An 18,999-nucleotide genomic window follows, 5' to 3' on the forward strand; every position below is an offset into this window, starting at 1 on the left:
GGTTTACTACTACCCTCCCCATTGGGTCCCCACCCCATTTAATGCTTAATTTTTGTTACTATTGATCAGCTAGGAACAAGAAAGCTTTGCTGATGTACCTCAAATTATCCAGGGATCTACCACTTGAGCCATAAGCCCTTCTCCATAGGCACCAAGCATTTGTTCCGAAACCAATGATGCTTTACTTGTCTATGGCCTTCCCTGCATTTCTGCTTTAAGCCGAAGACTTTGGCATTTGGCACTGTAATGGTAAACATTTAGATCAGACAAAGGCTCCTTGGTTTTACCAGAACTTAATGGCAATGCCACTCAGCTTCAGATAAAAGTTCCAGGTGCTAGTTTTCTATCCGGGCATGGAAGTTACCTCACAAATGCCACAAGTCACTTCTTCATTCCTGTTCTGTGCTAATGCTGCAGATCGGTATGATTTTATTTAGCTTTAGCTTTCTTTAAAATATTTCCAGTGGGAAATAAAATAAAGAGTCCCTATTCTTTGGAAGTCAGGTAACCAAATTTAAAATGTGTTTCCAACTTAACCTAATGCCAGAGCAACCATGTGTGATTAGCATTTCCTTGCATTAAGGTCATTCAGATAATTGAGGTTTTACTGTCTAGAAAAGGGAGAGATGCCAAGCCCTTCCTCTCTTTTAAAGAGATAAGAGTGCATTCGCTCACCATAATTGCAAGAGAAAAAATTCCCTTAACAGCTTGAAACACCAGTGTGAATGTTAAAAGCAACTTTTGAAAAATTCTATGTAAAATTAAATTTTCAAAGATTAAATATTCAAAATTCTTCATAGCTTTGGCTTCTTTAAACAGAAGATGTATCAAGGATTACAACTATGCACGAGCCTCTGCATGTCTCTGTCACATAGACACAGATATTAACCCTGACAGAAGAGTTCTGCAGTAACTGGTAAACCTTTATGCAATTTTTTAAAGTTCAAGTGAACCATCAAATCCATTCGAAGGAAAAATAAATAAAAGAAAAACAGTCTTTTGTTACCAAGCTATTGAGTATACAAGGCAATATAGTTCTTTCTAAGCATTTGCAGTAGCTGGGGAACAAGCATCTATTGTTTAAAAGTCTGTGTCATTCATTAATAGACCAGGCACTTTGAATTCTTTGGAGCACTCTCCATGCCTCACCACTAATAATAATAATAATAATAATAATAATAATAATAATAATAATATTTCAAAGCCATCACAAAAATTACTGAATTGCAAGTCAATTTTTCAAGAAGATACCCAAACAGGAAGCACTAGGGTATGCAAACAGTACAGAAGTCCTTTGTGTTCTTGTGAACATTTTTTTTTGTCTGCTTTGCCTTTCATCTTTCATCTTCTTCAAACTTGAATACATTTGTGCCATCCTATATATGTTTACTCAGGAGAAAGCCTCTAAGTTCAACAGGGCTTACACCCAAGTAAGTGAGAGCACAGAATGGCACCTTTTGTTTTCTATATATACAATGCGAATTTAGCATAACACTCCATTCATAACAGCTGAATTATCCTGGTTTGCACCAGAAGGGATAGAGTTTTGAACTGAACCATTATTGTATCTGTATAAAAAAGAAGTGCCTTTATTGACTGATGCTGAGCTTCTTCCACAGTAATTGTGGTGGGACAGAGTTTTCAATATGTTCCCAGTTTAATGGGTGGGGGGTTGTGCAAATAGATACAGCATGATACCTCACTAACACGCACCCCAAAGATATCAGTCATTCATAATGGAAACAGAGAAGTAGCTATTCTTAATGTTGAATGACCTTAAGAGGACTGATTGAACCACTCAGTATTTTTGTGTCTTTTGTACTGATTGATGTTATACTTTTTTTTTTAAAGTCAGAGATTTGCAGTGCAGCATTCTAATGTGTACATAGCACAAATGGATGTGTGTTTTTAACATATAGATACAATAGGAATGGGGGCAGGTTTTAAAGAAACAATGAGTGATGTTTGGAATACTGGTAAACAATAGACTAATATAAAAAAAAACAGCAAGATCTTGATATCTACAGTATTACACATTATTGCAAATACAATATGCTTATAAAGAAGCACTTAACAGCCTGGTCTCATTGTGAAATCAAGGCAACCAGCTTGGCCCACTTCTCTGGGCCAAGAAAAACATTTAACATACATTTTTTAAATAAAAAAGATACCAGTATCATAATCACAGCAGGTGTGTGGGGTTTAACACTTTCCTTCCCTGCTGCACTCCTGATGAAATAAAATTCGTTCCTCTGAAGCTACTATTTGCACCAGAAGGGAATCTTCCATTAGGCTAATGCGGAGAGGAAGGTCCGCCCATGAAAAATGAAGTGATTTTCATCCAAATCACTGCAGGGGAGGAAAAACTCTTCCTCCTTGCTATGATAATGATGATGATGAGGACCCCCCCCAAAAAAAATATATCTGAGCTGCTATTTGAATTATTAAAAAATCAGGCATCTGAAGTGTAAAGATACATTTAGCATCACTTCTACTTTGACCCTCAGTGGTAGGGTTTTTCCTTCCCCTTTATAATTTATACACTGCTTGATTGTTTTAAAACCTGTAAGTGGTTTACAAGAAATATTAAAAATTGGTTACCAAGTTTTGATTTAAAACTTTCTGGTACATGGGTGCGGCCAGAAGCCAGAGTTTAGGGCACGTTTAGAGGCAGAGTCTGGCAAATTTCAGAGCACTCTACAAGGAGGTAGAAGGAGTAGCAACAGCTGTCTGTTAATTCTGGCGTTGGCAGTTATGGTAGGCTTAGCTTGTCTGAGCATATCCAGAAAAGTGGGTGTCAGAGCAATTGTCACTTCCATGCTACTGTGTTTCTCTGTTCATCTAGCTTAGTATGCGTGTAGGTGAAGCATGCACACTAATGTAAAGATCCCTCTGCAACTTTTCTTCTATTTTTTGGAGGCAATCTGCCAATATCTGCAGCATCTACACAAATAATTCTGGCACCTTGCCCAGAGATCAAATGCTGATTCCCTCCCCCCCCCCTCTGGTTTTTTTCTTTCTTTCTGGTTGGCTACCCTACTTAATAGAAAATAAATTGTCAACAGTGTTGGAGGGTTATTCTGATTATTCATCAGCTTAATGAATGATAGCTGTGGTTGTTTTTTGTTTGTTTTTTGTTTTGTCAAACAAGGACATAAAGGTGGAAAATGAGAAATAACTTAAGTTAACCTAAGTCTTTACAGTACAATTAAATTTTGAATCTTTTGCCATTTCCTTTCCATGGCATGGATGAGCTCTACAGCTGTATGAAATGAACAAGTTGAAAATTCTTGTGTGCAGCAGCGGGGGGTTGGGGTAGCGGTAAAGGCTTTGCTCTGTTTTAAATAGAATCGTAGACACTGTGCTCATTTTATAGAGAATCAAATTCTAAAAGTATATCTGCACATCCCCAATTGTAAAAAACAGGGCAGTGAACATTGTTATCCACTTCCCCCTCACAATAACGCTGAATGGTAGGTTTTGTGTGTGTAACTCTCCTCCCCATCAAAGAATCAGAAGAAACCTTCAAACCCCACCTTATTTAAAAATTAAAAAACAGGAGGGGGGGAGCATTGGTAAACACAAGGGGGATGCTTGAGGGCACCCTGCTTTTGGTAATGAAAACTGAATTAGGTCCTGAAAACAACAACAATATATTGCTTACATATATGTAAGTATGTATGTCAGGCTAGTGCTCAGAGACAAGATGAGAATTTCCTTGCTTATTATATAGCTCTACTTCCCTTTTTTTTTACCTCAGAGCTCCCTCTTCTGGCCTTACTTAGGCCTACCCTTCTATATTTAAAATTCAAATACATTTAAAGTTAACACACAAAGAAAGGTTTTTCTCTTTGATAAAAGCTGTCTGAAAAGCAATACTCTAAAGTACTGTAGTTATTATTCTAATGGCACCAACATGCTTTTAGAAAGGGGGAGAGGATAACAACATGAAGAGACTGCCAATATGAGATGTAACAGGGAAGCGGACTCTGACTGGCTGCTTATAACAGTTCAAGAATGACCACTGTCTGGTTTCAGCAGTTTATTTTTAAGGAACTAGAGCAGGCTTCCTCAACCTCGGCTCTCCAGGTGTTTTTGGCCTACAACTCCCATAATCCCTAGCAAGCAGGACCAGTGGTCAGGGATGATGGGAATTGTAGTCTCAAAACATCTGGAGGGCTGAGGTTGAGGAAGCCTGAACTAGAGACACACACTTTCATATCCAGGATATTATATTAGCTCCCTGAACAAGAAGGACATAAAAGCAAAATTTAAATCAAGTCATTTTCAGACTTCCTATGGAATTTTGGGCATCAGTATGAAGAACCAAGAGTATCAACCATGGTAATATTTAGTCAAGGGCAAGCGGAAGCATAATTTACTTTCTAACATGCAGAAAACCAGGCATACTTAAAACAGGGGGTGGGGGTGGGAGTTTCAACTTGGTTGGAAAGTAGTGATTATACATGAAGGGGGAAAGCCAGACTATTCGAAGTTTGGAAACGAGGCATTAAGAGCAATGGAGTGAAGCCAGTGATAACATCACTCATCCAAGTTATGTCTTCCAATTCTTTATATTTAATACATATTGAGATGGATTTGGGGCTGGTTCACACATTGCCTCAACATGTTAGGCTGCACAAATTGCAGAGCATATGAGTGAGCCTTGGGCTTAAGCAATCTCCTCTTGAATGTGAAAATGGGGCCTACATGTCTAGGCTCAACTAAGGCATCTATTCACTGTTAAGAAGAAATGGATGCATAATGTTTACTGGACCTGGTATAAACATGAGTATGCAGAGGGTATACGCATGTATGAGTATACATATGGCACTCAAATGTTATTGGAAATGTGGGAGGGCCTTTGTGAAGGAAATATGTGAACATACTTTCAATACACAGAACTATGGAACTGCAGAATGTGTTCTTTCACCGAGTTTATTCTTTTAACTTTCTAAATTACTAGCTCTTCCTTTTCTTACACACACATCTGTCATCCCTTCTTGGTTAAGTTCCCACATTTATTCAAACTTTAAACTGTTGCTCTTTTAACATAGCTTTTTTGTTCTTTTATGGACCATTGTCTGCTGTGTATCCCTTTGGAACATGTTCCCTTCCGTCCAATGCAATTCAGTCTGTTTTAGGTAAGCCCCCCCCCCCGTTTTTCTGTTACTCTCAACTGTCCTCCTGCTACCCAGATTCAAATGGAGGTGAACGAAATGCTCACTTTGAATGCATTCTCTTCAGCTTCCCTCATTGCAACTTTTGAGGTGAGATCATTTCCCACCTAATTTTACCAATGTAGCTAAAACCATAATTTTTCTTCATACTGCTGAGGTTCCTTTTGCACCTCCCTGCTTTTCTCCTCCCTTAAAGCACTTTTCAGGTCCACCTCACAAAGCAGTTTACATAAAATTATAAAAAACAGTAAGCATCAATCAAACAAAAAAGGCAACTGATTTTGTTTTGAAGGTGCTTATCTACTTCTTTCCTGTTTCCCTCAGGGCAAGACTGTTCTGTGTGGTGGCAGTTAGTAGAGGTAGGTAGAAGGGCAGCCCTAAGAGCTGCATGGTGGTAGCTCTCCAAAATGGCTCCTACATCCATATGGGACCCCACAGTTTACAAAAGGAGTCATAACAAACCTTGCGCTGACAAGGGTATTATTAGTTGTCTCTCATTGAATAGATAAAGTGTTTGGGCAACACAGAGCTAGAATAACTCAATGAAGTGATTTAACAGAAGCCACATCTTCATGGCATGAAATATGAGAGGAAAAAATACATGACTCAACTAAAGCTAACGAGATAAGTCACCCATAAGGGAAATAAACAAGTTCGGGAAAACATTGTGCTCTGTAATGATATTTTATAAAACCCAAAGCTAAAATGTGTTGTTATTAATGACAAACAGGATGTTTGTTTTTTGATATTTTGTAGTTTCATAAAGATACCACATACTTGAGGGAAAGGGATTCCTTACCTGCAAATCTCTGAAGATAAACAGAGTGTCCATCACAAAATGGTGTCTGTACACAGTGAAAAGAGTGTCACTGTTTTTGTTCTAAAGTTATAGGTCACAAAGGTTAATTCCTGTAAATATAGAAAGTTGTGTCAAGTGCACCCAGTACCTACAACAGTAGGGTCCAATTCGATACTAAGTCATCCATCCATCCATCCATCCATCCAAGCACATTGCTAGATTTTACTTACTGACAAAGACTGGGTTCAAATGAATGACAGCATCAGCTGCCAGATGTGCTGAGTGGATCACATTCCATCCCAGTCCAATATTTTTTCATTACTGGAAGCAGCCTGTTAAGAAGTCAACACAAAATAAAAAGGGAACAGAATATCTCCCAAGGGAGGTAGAAAAACAAACAAACACATCATTGAGCTTAAACTCTCAGTCGGTATTCTAGAATAACAGTAATTTCAAATCTTTTTTACATCCATCCCAGATGATGTGCTCTGCAGCTTAAGATAAGCTATGATAGAGGTTTGTTATCAAATTAAGATTTCAAAATATAAAAAGCACATGCCCTATTACAGAGCATTGACCCAAATTTCAATGTTTCCTCAGCCCATATAGGATATGGGTTAGAAGGCCTAGGGAAACTGTGGGGTTATGGAGGCCAAGTTGGAATCAAGCATAATACGTGTGACTGCAGAATATATAAACAAAAACAAAAACCCTCAGAGTCAGTTCAAGGTACCCAATTTCACGTCATCAACTTCCATGTGGGAACAGTCCTGATGTATGCAACAATACTGTCTTGTGAATTTATTATTGTTGTTTTCATTTTACTTGTAAGCCACCTTGGTTAGAATTTGCATCTTTAAAGACAAGATATAAATAAACAACATTTGTGTACGGGTTATTAGTTAAGCCTATAACCAATTTCCAAGCTTCTTGTGCACAAGTTCATTCGTAAATTTACCTCTTCTCTTAAACCAAACATTTTCAAAATATTTATTTGTATCCCTCCCCCTCCCCGAAGGAAATTCACTGAATATATGTATCTCAGCAGAGGCTAAATTACGAATTATTACGAATAATTCGTAATAATTACGAACTATTACGAATGTTTTATTTCTTTCCTCAGCAGGAGATTGGACTAACTGACCTTTGAGGTATAATCCAGCTCTATGATTCTATTAGCCTTCTCAGGGTGTGTGGTAGTAAGCAAAATTTAACTGATCACTCCTTCTAATGATGAACTCTGTTGATGAGTACTAGCTACATGGGAGTCAAAATGGGTCCAAGAAGAAACAAAAGTGAGGTATCATCATGGTGGGGGGGACGGGACACCAAGGTTTGCAGAAGTAAAAACAAAACTCTACGGAGGTGATCTTCCCCCACAAGCCTCAACTATCCCCCAGCATACTTGTGGATGTTTGGATGGCTCAGTGATTGGATGTTATAAGGCAGCTTCATATGCTCAAAAATCATTTTAGTTTCTAACACAGAAAAAGTATAACATGAACATGATAAAATGGACTGAAAACACAAAACGCAACTAGCATACACGTTTTCCTCACATCAGTGGCATTTGCAAAATAAAATAAAAAAGACTTGAAAACGTAACATATAACCAAATGTTATTTAATATTTTAAAAAGTAACACAATCCAAAATGGATATTTCACACAACACTACATAAACAACATGAACACAATATTACCATATGGAGGGACTTTCAAATATAGACTTACAAAAATCCCTGTCCTTTTTTTTCTTTTAAGTTATTATACTAAGCATGACAAGTTATCATCATTTACAATATGGTACACTGACACAATAAAAACCATGTCACAAATGTGCTGTTATAAATCAGTAACGTTAAGGGAAGACATTTCATGAACTGTATTATTTCATATGAAATACTATACAATATAAACAGAACATCCAGTTCGGATGACCTTTACAGCAACCAGAGACCAAGTAATTTTAATTTTTTTTTCAGTGCAAACACATTTATACAAGGCAGTCTTGGTTGCAAAACTCCCTTCTAGCATACAGTAAGTCCCACTTGCATTTATTAACTCATTTAAACCTAAAGCAACAACCACATTCAGTCACTCACAGGTTACCTGCAGAATTATGATCCCTTTAAATCTAAGTCTCCTGTTCATACAGAAGTTAACATCTGTGCCAATTATTCAACGGGCCCTATCTTTCATGCTCACAGGTGGGTGTCTGATGTATTTTAAACTGTCTATAACCTCTAATCACAGTATTGTTGTGAATCATTATGGAATAGCATCAAGGGGTGTGTGTGAGAGAGTTTGTCAATGAGAAAAGAACAGTTTGCTTAATGTTTCTTAGGGTACTTTTATGATGCAGAACAACTCAAAGTGGAGGCACTCTGGTGAGTTTGTGTTTGTGCATCATATACTTGGCATGATAGGAGTCTGGCAGTTGCAGAATATGATACACAATGGCTCTATGATAAACTGTGACCTGGGAACCATCTCCCAACAGAAGTACTTTGCTTCTGCCACTGTTAGGTGGACCAAAACAACTTCTCTCTTATCATTAACTATTCTTGTCCACTAACTGTATATGCTGCATAGGCTACTGTTATTTTAAACTTTTCTAAAGTGGTTAACACGGCCTCTGCCTCTCAGTCATATGATGCTGGAACTGTCACCGTATTTTCTACGAACTATGGGATACTTACAAATGCTTCCATCATAGTCCCACTTAGGCTGTGGCCATACTATATAACAAGCCATCTAACTCACCCCCAACAGAACAATGATGGACCAGCAGTCATGTATTGAGCCTATCAGGCACTTTAGATTTGAGCCCCATGTCCTTGCAGATCCAAGGCAGACTGTAATATTGTGAGCGACAGGCCTGCTGTACAACATATTTAGTTTAAGAGATAATCAATCCCTCTCATGCTATATTTTGTGAATACAAGTCACAAAACACCTCTATGCACACACCCCGTTGGGCTGGGCTGGGACCATTTTCACGACATGTTCTTAAAACTGAAATATTGAAACGAATTTAAAACACAGAGGCTTAAGTATTTTCTAGTAATTTCACATGAATGAAAGCGAAGGTGGAACTAGAATGAAAAAAACAGTGTTGTGGCTCCTTAAAGACTAACAGCTGCTCTGTGGAATGTGCATGAAGTGGAATGTGGGCCACGAAAGCTGATGCCACAATACATTTATTAGTTTTTAAGGTACCAGAACACTCTTCACTTATGCTGCAAAAGACTAGCATGGCTGTGACATCTCATTATACTTTTATTTCATCCCATTGCCCAAACCCAGCAGAGAAAGCTCAAAAGACAGCTGCAAGAGAGGACAAACCTGCACTTAGCTACTGGTTTCTGTGTGTGCTGTCTCTCAAAGTGATGCTGCGATGGTCACCTGTTAGGCAACGGAAAGTATGCCTTGATTGTCTAATGGGTAAAGAGGAGTATTACATTTTGGAAGCAGAGGGGTATAAATCAAATGAACTAGATTGGGATGATTATCTGTAGGATTAGAACTTAAAAGTGATTTATTTAAGTTAATGAAATTAGTTGGAAATATTCTATGGAGGAGCAGAGAGGAAGATAAACTACAGCAATCTCTAATTTACTGAACTCAGCGATTTCACATTTGGAAAAGGCTTGTTCAAAATAAGTATTATAGTATTTCTCTCGTGTGTAGTAATTTTAGTTCTTTTTCACTAGTGAGAATGGCTATGTTGCTGGAAGTTAAAATATTTTGGGACTGTAGTAAGGGCCACTTCAAGGCTCCAAAACGGTTTCTTTTCTTAGACAGCTTAAAAACTAACTTTGTAATGTTAACGCTGAACTTATTTTAAATATTAAACAAATGTTCATTGTTACTAGGCAGTCAAACAAGTAGAATGAGGGAAACCCTGTATTTGAGAGGGTTTGGAACCTGGCTACATTGACTTGGAAACAAGTCATTTGACTGCAGTGGAGTTTATTTCTACTAGTTAAGTTTGCAAAATGCTTGAGATTTTCAGGAAAAAGTACAGTAGCAGTGCATTGCCAATCTTTTATGAACTGCTCTTTATAACAAAACTCACCCCCCCCCCCGGAAAGCGGTGAGGGAAATAATTGCTACTTCTTCCAATTGACAAATATGGCTGGTGATTTACTGAAGGCAAGAATGCTTTTAAACCACACAGCTATTTATGCTAATCTGCCTATTACAATCAGGACTATATTTATTCTGTGTGTCCATGACAGTATCACACATGTGTGGACTGGAATCTGGGTCCTGCATGAGAGTCAGCATCCCACGAATCTCTACAAACAGAGGCTCAAAAATACACAAGGGGAAATATAAATTTTTTTAGAATGGCTCTGCACACGACTACCAGTGGTTGGGATGTTTGTGGCTTCAATCCTATGTGTGTTTCCCTCCCTCTCCTTCTTCTATAGGTAGCTGATGCAGGGAAAACATATTTATTTCTCAGGAGATGGCTCTTCTTGGTACAGAATCTGGATTACTTTGCTGTTGAATTGGGTGTTGTTTTTTTCAGGTACAGAACATTCACAGCCCTGACTACAATAAAGCCAGTATTATTTTAACTAGTTAAAAGGTTCTAACAATATGCTCCTCCAATCTTGTTTTGTATTTCTGTGTGAGTGATAATGGCATGGATTTAGCTGAACAACACCCTAAAAATATACCTAGCACATTTATAGAGAAATCATAGCCTTGAAGGGCAGCTGTCATTCAATGCACTTATTTTTGTCACCTCCACCCTCGCAAAGGATGCTTCTGAAGATACTTTCTTAACTGTTCCTCGCTCTTTTTACTGTATGTTTAAAGGAAAAACACTCCTACGGCTTATTTGGTGGTTCTGTTATTATTAACACTAATATCAGGATCTCAGACTATTTATCTCATTGTGAAAAATATTGGGCTCTATAGTATTCAACCCCCAAGATGCGCATGATTGAGAAAACTGAGAGCGTATTACGCCAGTGGCCCACTTGGGAGGCAGATAATGCAAAGATTTAAGCTAAACTCTGGCATGATATGTTGCCATAAATGAAGGCAGAATAGGGCCCAAAGAGTTTAAATGGAGGCAGTAAAATACCCGGTGTGTCTTCTGCTAAGCCCCAAACTGCCAATCATATTCCATATACTGTATATATTTAACAGGCTTCTAAAGTACAAGCAACACTAGACTTTCTACCAGGTAGAAACTTCAGCAGAAATGGAAAGACAAAGGACAAATTTGAGCCCCCCCCCTTTGTTTATCTAAAAGATTCTATGACCCTTGTATAAAATCTCGTACTACTAAAGCCAAAAGCCAATTGAATACAGTAACAGGAAATCATGGCAATGAAAAATGACTTCATATGCAAGCACCGACACACAAGAGAACGTCATGGCCTATTTCTTCATAAAGTTTTAAACGTCACTCTTAACAATACCCTTTAAAAAAAAAGACATGTTGCTGCATTTCATCAAATTCATGGAGGTAGTTATATGTGTAAAAAAGAATTTTACCATAAAAGTAACATGTTGTATTATAATAATACATATCAAGTGTGCAAAATGCCGACAGATTTGTGTTGACCCTTTAAAGTTGAACACAACATAGAGATTCAACGCATTCTGGTTCTGTAAACCTTTAAGTTGATACATTAGAAGGATGATAGATGATCAACCATGCAATATAAGGTCATCATGATTTCATCACAGGATAACAGTGACAAAAACACTCAAGCTCCACTCCTGTGAGTATATGTCTATAATCTCAAATTGGACTTTCTTTATATTTCTTTTTGAAAAGAATGCACATTAAGAATGTTTCTTTATGTAAGTTTCATTTATATAACATGTTCCGAGAGTCACATTAACGCTAATAAAATGCCACAAACATATTATTGGCCAATAGCCATGCCAATATTAACAGGACCTTTTAAAAGCTCGTCTTTGGGGACCTTTAAATGTCAACCAAGGGAGAATTTATTGTTAAAGCACTGGAATGATGTCTTTTGTATAACTGCTTAATGTATCCATTTCAATAATCTTAACTAATGGAAGCATATTTCCCATACATGGTAATATCTTCCTCATTCACATTTTTATACATTTTAATTTTTACTTTCAGTTATGAATTCTGATATCATTCCAGCAATTGTAGTGAACTGATGCATACTATAAATATCAGAGCATATCTCCAAAAAACCACCCCACACATTGCTACTGTATAGTGTTATAGCAATTTCCTGCCCAAAACCTAATAACTCTGGAATCTGCATGTATTAAATATTCCCAGAGTTACCTATGTAAGGAATGAGATTTGTCAGGCAATGCATTTCTAGGTTATTATACCATAGCTTCATAGGTATTTATAAGGCAGGAGGCCAAGCAACTAACCAACCAAGCACCATAATAATCTCCATTATATGCACTGAGCCAACTCACTACTTGTAGCAAATAGAATGTATACATGATAATAAAGCAAGTATCTAGGCCTGATCCTTCACTGGTTGTTCCAGATAGCAGGGCTACAATTCAAAGCTTCACAGGACCCAGAAGGCTCAGTGTGCACAATGGGATTTCATGTATGGAGCATTTCCTAACACTAAAGTTAAAGGAAGAGCTCCAGTTTGTTCAATAGTAAACACACATCTGAGTCCCTGCATATGTACCAGGGTGCCCTGGATTTGCAATGGACTGATTTACCCTGGTGTAAACTGAAACCAATTGTGCCCAGTGTTTGTAAAGCTATTTAATAAGCACCTGAAAGCTGTTTAAAACTGTTTAAGGTAAGAGTGCACTTTCAGAAGACAACACAGAACACAAGTGAAGCTTGAACAGGTTATACAAATCATCACCAGTACCTGATGAAAATACCGTCTTTAATGGTATGCTTGGTTATATCACCTGGGTATCAACAAAAGACAGATAAGTGTAAATGTTAATCCATACAACAATTTACACTGCTTCTGATCTTTCTTATTGTATTTTATTATTCTACTTGTACCACCATTATGATTGTTTGAAAACAAAATTTATGCAGTACTGGGTTGCATAAATAACAGACAGCAGAATTTGGCCCTTTATGCTTTTCAAGTTTACTCTTGAAATTGCAGGTCTCTCTAAACATTAATCTAGAATACTTTTCTTAAAAAATAGATTACTTTGGATTAGCAATTTCAGGACATACACATTAGATATAATAAACCTGTGGATACAGAACTTCTGCTATCAACTTTGTGAGACTCACAAAAGAGGTAACACGATGTCTTTTATTGAACTAACCTTTGTTGATGAAAAACTTAGCAAGCTTTTGAGTACATCAGTGAATATCTCATTTTCTCAGATCAAACAAATAATCTCTCTCTTCATCAGCGATCCACCTGGACACATTTAAAACTCATGATTATTTTTAAACTAAGTATTTCCATACAATGTTTACTCACAAAGAAATGTAATTCAATAAAAGGCCTGAAGTTTATTAGTCTCTAAATCTTTTCTCTACAGTGTATGCTAGTTTCAATAGCCTAATTTAGGCACTCTAAAAGCTACATAAAATAAAAATATAATATGTCCTTCCATAGAAAGAAATCAACCCTTCAGGCCATAATTCATCATTTGTATCACAAAGAACTTTCTTCTTCTTCTTCTTCTTCTTCTTCTTCTTCTTCTTCTTCTTCTTCTTCCAAATTACTTTGATAATAATAATAATAATATTAATAATTTGGGGTAACAACTGGAGTGACACATTAAAAAAGTGATCACTTTACTTGCCTTTTATATTTTTAAAAACAAAAAACACCTGTTACCTCTTCTATCACTTAGTGAGGTGCCTCAATCAAAGTTAGGTTTCTCCTTCCTCACCTTCAATTCAAAGTCTTATATCCCTGCTTTCAACTAGGGGAAATTAAGAAATAAGTTTTAGGGAAACATCTCATACTTTAAAAAAATCAAAGTAAAAATAGATAACATCTCCATTATTCCCCACCTCTTCCCAAAAACACGACCTCTTTTGACTTACTTTTGCTATGGATTCTTGCAAGATCATGTCATGAAGACTCACAGTGAAAATGACAGATGTATAAATAATTCACAGGTAGAGCTGAGGTCTTTCCTAGACTCATTTCGCATTGTTTTCCCTCAAGGTGACCCTTAGCTGTTTACTTTCAACAAAGGCTCAGTTTATAAAGGAAAAGAACCATCTCTGTGGCAAATAGTTTAACCAGTGGTAGGGGGCATCACATATCTGTGGCATTTTAAAATGAAGTTGGCAACTGCATGACATTGAAAATGCAGATTACACTTACAGTGTCTAGACTTTCATATATGTGCTCAGTTACGATTAAGTGAAGCAAAAGTGTACATATTATCCCTACTGCTATTCTCTTGCTACAGAGCCGCAAAATGTGAAAAGCAATACCTTGAAATAAAGATTTCTTTGTTGTCCCTAGCCTATGTAGCAACACAGTTTAGGTAGACACAAGAACTGTGCGGTTGAGATGCCTGGTTTTTCCCCCCTCCAAAAGACGTAAACATCAGTCCCAGCGTCGTAAACTTTGCTGTATAGGATGAGACAGAAGATCTGAGGCAGAAGCACTATCAAACACTTGTAACAGAAGCTTGCAGGCAATTAGCAGGTTTCTGCAGTTTTTCAGTTTCGCTTGTTGGCGGGTCAGCAGTTGCGCGGAAGCTGAACACTGGACCTGCACCACCATGTGCAGGACTGAGAGCTGGGTTCTGGCGCCTGTTGCTTTCAACAATGCTTGACGTGTTGGAAGCTAAGCTCTCACGAGTACTAGAGAGAGAAGGGGGGGAAACAAACACACATATAACAGTTGTACATATATCCGTCTACTTGCCTGCAAGAAAAGGTAACACAGAAGGTTATATAAAGAAATTCCTACTTTTGCATTTTAACAGTAAGCCAAGGACCCTAGTTTAATAAACCATACTGTGCACAAGCCCAATCACTCCTACTTCTCTCTTGCCTTGACATCAGTGGGTAAAAAAGAACAGCTTAGTGTGATGTCCGATTATGGTTTGTTTCCTTCTTAAAAAAACCAGGATCTCTAGCCAGACTCCAGCCAAGTTTGTTGTTGACTGACAAACCAAAATTCTGGGTTCAGATGTTTCCACATCACAGAAAGTCAAATTATAGCTTATCAGAGCTGTGTAAACATGCAGACTCCTGGAGAAGAGCTCACAGTTGCTTTTCGCATCCTCTGTCTTTTTAACTCTTGTGATGTGCTAAGCCAAGCCATGTTATGAACTCTGAACTCATGATCAAAATTCTTCAACACTGAATATTAGTATATGTTATAATTAATAATTTCAATACTTTACGCAAGATTTAATAAGTCCTTAATACTGAGCCCATGTCAAGGTGCAGATATTGTCAATTGTTGTTCAAGTGAAGCAAACAATATATCCCTATTGCAGGTGAAATGTAGCACCTTTCCATTCCAGACTGGTGCACTCAAGAACAGGGTTGCCCTGGACCAGACGTGTGGCTGCATGACTGAACTAAGATATAAGAATTACTGCTGTATCACAGGCTCCACTGAGCACAGGCACTTACTGCTCCTTATGTAGCATACAGAACATTTCAGGATAAATCTGAAAAGCCTTTAAAAATAATTTCTAATATATATCATGCTGTCAGCATGACACCTTTTCCATAATTTTATCATGCAACCATGACAAAAGACTGACCTTACCCTTGCCTAAAATATTGGTAATATGCCTAGGCATGTTACCAATATTCCTTTGTATATCAAAAACATCGTCCGTAGTAGACGGCAGGTAGTAACTACAGGTACAGCAAGTGATGCTTGGCACTCCCAGGGCGGGGGCAAAGAAAAATGATGTGCATGCATGAACCTACAAGACAATTGTAATAAGTTTGCTTCTGAATTTCTTTACTTTTCCCTTCTGTTACCCTCCCTTTTTTCCTTCTGTGTAAAGCAACATTCACTTTTGTCCGTTATAGTTAAGTATCATTCATGTTTATGTTAAGAATAGCAGTGGCTCTTTTATTTTTCATAGTGTGAAACAACAAATCTGCTGTACCTAGAAATTGGTGTAGAGAGTGCAGCTCAATGGGACACCGCTGTGTGCAGCCTGAGGAAGTGGGCCTTGGGCCTGCCCATAAAAAGCAAGTCTAGAGTGAAAGATTAGGGTGCTATTTCCATGAGCTCTTCTTGTTGTGGGTGAATTGAGTGTTTGTTTAGACCCTGGGTGAGAACCCAGACGCTGAGAGGAAGGGTGAGTTAAAAGGCAAATGAACTGATATTGATTTATATACAGTGGAACCTTGGTTCCCAAATGGCTTAGATGACAAAGAAATCGGCTCCCGAATGCTGAAATCCCGGAAGCGAGCGTTCCGTTTTCCGAATGTTTTTCAGAAGCCGAGCGTCCAATGCAGCTGTCGGCTATTGTTTCCAGGGCGCCTGTGCCAATCGGAAGCCGTGTCTTGATTTCCGAACATTTCAGGAGTCAAATGGACTTCCGGATTGGATTAAGTTCGAGAACCAAGGTTCCACTGTATGTATATATTTGCATTAATGTAACATTTTTGTACGTAGCTGTGTATTTTTGAAATATTTTAAGTTGTCTGTTGTTGCTTCAGTTTTCTGCATGCCACCTAAGAGATATTTTTAGTACATTAAGCAGCATAGAAATTAAATAATCAAACTAATCAATTCCTACCTCAATTCCAAGTTCATATTTAGGCCATTAATATCTCATATGAAGCCATATTGTTCAGCCGATGGTAAATCTTTCCCAGATAACCCAATTGCTCTGCCACAAATAGACTGTTATAGCCAGCCAATTCCTGAAATGCCATCATTCTGCATTGGCATTTCAACTAGAGAGTGATCATGGTGGAAATATCACATCGGTAATAAAACCGTAAGAATGAACACCCAAGGCACACTTCTCACTGAATATATAGGGGAGATATGGCATTATGGACTATTGGTAGGAGCTCACAGCACCATCACCACCAAATGTTGCTGAACAGAGTTGTTGATTGTATAACTCTAAAAAAAAATTATACCTCACTTAATTTCCAAATAAACTCAAAGAACAAAATATATAAAATCCCCAGTAAAATAAATACTAGTGTAATGTAAAAATAAATAAAAAGAATAACAAGAATTAAAATCCCACTAAAATTAAGACAAAGATAAACCAGCAAAGAGAGAACAATCTTTTAAATTAATTAATATTTTTACCAGCCACAAATACAATATAGTGTGGACCTAACACATCTAAGCTGGCATTCTACATGTGTTGCACAGGAGAGAAAAGGCCCAAATTGTATTTACTGCTAGTCCTGCTTCCTGGGATTGAAGGATGTAGAGTAGGGCTTCGCATAAATGACTGGCAATGTCGGGAAGAAATGTGCAGAAAAAGGCAGTTCTCAAGGTAATCAGTGCCCAAAAGGTCAACACCAGCACCTTGAATTGGGGCCAGAAACACACCAGTAAACAGTGTACAGATCACACAAAACTGGCATGACAGAATCAAAATATCGAGCACCTGTCAGCAACCTGGCTACAGCATTTTGCAGCAGTTGCAGTTTCAGAACACTTTTCAAGGGTAACCAACCGCACATAGAGCACTTTATTAATTACCAGCAGCAATGTTATTGTTATTGCCATTGGCCTTAACAATTTTCATATAAAATTTCTCAAACACAAACTTCACGGAAGTAAAAAAAGTTATATATATTTTTAACCCAATACATTAATATTACAAATTAAATTAAAGGTATTTGCTATCTTCTCCTTAGATATGTTCAGCTTCCAAGGCGCTCGAGAACCGAGGTACCACTGTATTTTCTGGTTTTCATCTGCACCAAAATTAGATTGTAACTTTTGCTAATTGCTGGTGCTAATTGCTCATAAAATGTGTATGAAACTATACAAATGGATAGTTGACTACAGTGCTATATGGAGGGAAATGTAGGAAACTGCAGAAGAAATTTAAATCCACATACATATATGTAGTTCTTCCAGAGGTATTAATCTGAACTGGCTCAATTCAGGTGTTTCTCCAAATCCTGGTTTGTTTCCTCTGAGGCTTCTCTTTCAGTTACCTGCTTAGCTGTGTGACTTGTGAACTGGCAAGATAGACCTGTTCTCCAATCCAGCATCAGAAATCCACTTCAAGCCATGGTTTCCAATCCTGGTTTTGAGGGCACTTACTAACCATAGTTTGCTGATTTTGTTGTTACAGTAAATTATGGATTATACTTAAGAGCAAGGAATGCACTCTGTCTAATCCACGGAAAATAATATGAAGAGAACCTTAGTCATTATCAGACTAAAACCCCTGTCCCACACATACAGAGGAAAAGTGCAAAGAAATCCACCCCAACCGTTACTTTGAAAATCCTGTCGAGTGGCATTTTGCAGGGTAGTAATGCACGGAGATTTGGAAAACACTCACTAAATTGTTCCCTGAGCCAGTGAAGAATAAATAAAATAAAAAGAAGGGATGAAAAAGGTTCTGTCTATGAGAGAAGCGATACAGGAAGCTGCCTGTTATTGAGTTGGAATACTGAACCATCTGTGACAGTTTTGCTGACACTGACTAGCAGTGGCTATCCAGGGTTTCAGACAGGAGATGCTCCCAGCTCAAGCTGGAGATGCCAAGGACTGAACCTAAGATCTTCTGCCTGCAAGGCAAATGCTCTCCCTCTGAGCTACAGAGGCAGAGAGATTAGATTACAGAACCTGCAGGATAGAAACAAAAGCCTGCCTCTTACATTCATAATGATATGAATAGCATGTCCATAAAACTGACATATTTTTTTTAAAAGCCTTGGTTGAAATAGTCAAATAAAATTGCACCTCCACACACACCCTGGAAAAGGCAGCCATCACCACACAGAAAGCTTTACTTCTTTTCCTCAGGCCTCGTGCAACAGTATAAGATGCAGGTAGTTTGATAGAAGCAATTTACTTTTAACAAAACACGTGCAATAATACCATCCTCGTCTTTGTCTGGTCTCC

The 18,999-nt window shown here is 37.8% G+C and overlaps 2 protein-coding genes across 9 annotated transcripts in view; both read right to left on the reverse strand.

Annotated features, from left to right (window-relative positions):
* LOC310770510 (uncharacterized protein) overlaps nucleotides 1-2,650 on the reverse strand; it is a 56,615-nt gene extending 53,965 nt beyond the window's left edge. The window contains exon 1 of the mRNA XM_083631430.1: nucleotides 99-2,650. The gene's annotated coding sequence lies outside the window, so the exon portion shown is untranslated. The remainder of the gene's footprint in view (nucleotides 1-98) is intronic.
* A 4,936-nt stretch (nucleotides 2,651-7,586) lies between these two features.
* Nucleotides 7,587-18,999, reverse strand: part of STOX2 (storkhead box 2) — a 133,368-nt gene continuing 121,955 nt past the window's right edge. For 3 of the 8 annotated variants that reach the window (XR_014552141.1, XR_014552142.1, XR_014552143.1), the window contains exons 4-5: nucleotides 14,397-14,771; nucleotides 9,077-13,873 (exon numbers count right to left, since the gene is read on the reverse strand). Coding sequence is in view for 3 of the 8 variants with exons in the window: in XM_083631072.1 (XP_083487198.1) it covers nucleotides 14,576-14,771 (196 nt within the window). In the remaining 5 variants the exon portion in view is untranslated. Of the gene's footprint in view, nucleotides 14,772-18,999 lie in introns of all 8 variants that reach the window. The other 5 variants (XM_083631072.1, XM_083631073.1, XM_083631074.1 and 2 more) reach the window with 3 other exon arrangements.

Source organism: Podarcis filfolensis (assembly GCF_964270895.1).
Source record: "Podarcis filfolensis genome assembly, chromosome: 9".
Lineage (NCBI taxonomy): Eukaryota > Metazoa > Chordata > Lepidosauria > Squamata > Lacertidae > Podarcis > Podarcis filfolensis.